The sequence below is a fragment of the Kryptolebias marmoratus genome, linkage group LG10, assembly GCF_001649575.2.
Source record: "Kryptolebias marmoratus isolate JLee-2015 linkage group LG10, ASM164957v2, whole genome shotgun sequence".
NCBI classification, from domain to species: domain Eukaryota; kingdom Metazoa; phylum Chordata; class Actinopteri; order Cyprinodontiformes; family Rivulidae; genus Kryptolebias; species Kryptolebias marmoratus.
In genome coordinates, this window is record NC_051439.1 from 12587533 (window position 1) to 12589850 (window position 2318).

The window sequence follows — 2318 nt, forward strand, 5'->3', positions numbered from 1 at the left end:
TCTTGAATTCAGGTTGACTCCGAAAGTTAAGCCAGTTGTAGACGCACATCCGGTTGCTGAAAGGGTTCATTGAAGTCCATCCAGCGGTTCACGAGATATTTTGCTAACAGGCAAGGAGACATACTTCGGCAGCTCCGCTTTTCTGTGAAAGGCCGGCGGCGGGAGTTATTAGGAACACGAACATGTGGCGTTAAATATGCACAGCTGTGTAATGAATAATGACACGCTTCATGTATTTTTGACACACAAACTGATGTAAAGTTTGTTTGTTTTTTCACACTATTAAACATACATATGTGACAAATATTTACACACTGATATTTGATGCATATGGATTTAATTTGTGCTGTTTGAAACCGTCCCTTTGCTTTAAAATGTGAGAAAGTTTTTTGAATTTGCTGTGTTTCTCTTGGTTTTTTTTCAGACCGTTTGTCCGTCGGCGTCAGGTAAAAACGAACAAATCAGAGACGCGTCACGTGGGATCTATCACGCCTGCAAAAAAAAAAAAAAAAAAACGATCTCAGGTGTAGCTCTCCTGCGGGACGACGTCGTTCGCAACGACGCCGGGCAAATCTGCCACCACGGTGGACGTGTGGAGGCGCAGCATCCTGTGGGACGCCGTCAGGACGCTCGACCCCTGACCCCTGTCCTTCCCTTTCCGCCGCCGCCTCCTCCGGGACAGAGGGTGCAGGCACAGGTAGGACAGGAACTTGTTGTGCAGCGAGGCGTAGATGAAGGGGTTGTAGCAGGCGGAGCTCATCGCAAGCAGGTGAGCCGACACCTGGATGACATTTACGTAATTCTTCCCCAAGATGGAGAAGTCCGTGTCCAGGTCGCGGATCAGGTTCACCACCTGCGGGGTAAAGCTTATATGAAGCAAATTTAAGACAATAAAAGCATTTTTCCTTCAAGGATCAGGTTGCCTTGCAGGGATTAGGAGCATCATGCAGGTGAATACATAGATAGCCTGTTAGCGCTACCAGCTTGCTAATGGTCAGCGTGCGAGCCGTTTCCTGATTTCTAACAATCAAATATTAACTATATGGATGTTTAGCTGCGACACGTGACTTTAAATCTCATTTTCTGACTCCCAAATGAAGTACAAGTAAGTGACGTCGCCCACCTGTAATGGGAGCCAGGAGAACGCAAAGCAGAGGACCGACACCAGCAGCAGGCAGAAGGTCTTCCTCCTCCGCCGACTCCAGGCGGCCCGGGCGCATCTCAGCTCGGGACACGCGGTCAGACCGGACGTGGTCCTCCGCTTCAGGTGGTAGGAGATGGCGCAGTAGGAGACGGAGACGGCAGCCAGCGGGACGAAGTAGGAGAAGAAGAGGATGAAGCAGGAGTAAATGAGGCGGCCCTGCTCCTGGCCGTCCCAGAACTCCTCGCACACGGCCATCTCCACGCCCGTTGCGTCCAGGTCCAGGTAGACGGTGTGCAGGGCGGTGGGCGTGGACAAGCCCAGGGAGGACAGCCAGATCAGGACCACCAGACACCAGCAGAACTGGCACCCTGCCCTTTTGCGGATGGGGTAAGCGACGACGACGTAGCGGTCCACCGCGATCGCCATGAGGGACAGGACGGCTGCGTACACTGCCGTGGACTGCATGATCGTCACGAAGTAACACATGCGGGAGCCGAACACCCACCCTCGCCTGTCGAAGGCGTAGGACGCGGTCAGGGGGACGCAGAAGATGCACATCACCAGGTCGACGAGCGCCAGGTTGCTGATGAGGAAGTTGGTGGTGTTGTGCCTCTTCTTGTTGTGCCAGATGAGAAAGAGGAGGAGCAGGTTCCCGGAGCAGGCGACCAGGACCACGGCGGAGTACAGCGGGATGAAGAGAAGCTTCAGCCTGAGCAGCAGGTCGAAGCCAGAGAAGGAGGGGGCCGAAAAGAGCGACGGCGAGAAAGGGTGGCGGGAGGAGTTGCAGCAAGACGAGGAGTCAGAGGCCGGGGAGGAAGAGTTCACCCTGGAGTGATTGGCTGCCTTCTCCCAGTCCATCGCTGCAGATAAAACAACGAAAAACAAACAGCTTACTATGAGATCAGCCCAAATGACCTAATGTTCTCATCTAACACACACCATAAACCATCTGTCCTTAAAACATCGCTTTAACGGCAGAGAGCTGTTGACAAAACCGTCATTTTACCGTTAATTCATTCGCAGCGTGTGCACCTTTTGTTAGAGAATTTAATAATAAGATATCGTCTGAAGATTGACAGGATGACTCACATTTGGCCAGATTAAGTAAGCCACTTCAGGACTCTCAGCAGTCTCACTAAAAGGCTCTTTTTTGTGTGTGTGTTCATTTTAACAA

General features: G+C 51.8%; 1 protein-coding gene across 1 annotated transcript; it reads right to left on the reverse strand.

The window, feature by feature from the left end:
- On the reverse strand, nucleotides 1-2044 carry prlh2r (prolactin releasing hormone 2 receptor). The gene is made up of 2 exons (XM_017412463.3): nucleotides 1124-2044; nucleotides 1-853 (listed from the first exon to the last, which is right to left on the reverse strand). Exons 1-2 carry the CDS (start codon nucleotides 2000-2002, stop codon nucleotides 521-523), a joined length of 1212 nt encoding a protein of 403 aa, XP_017267952.1. The 5' UTR covers nucleotides 2003-2044; the 3' UTR covers nucleotides 1-520.
- Nucleotides 2045-2318: the final 274 nt, after the last annotated feature.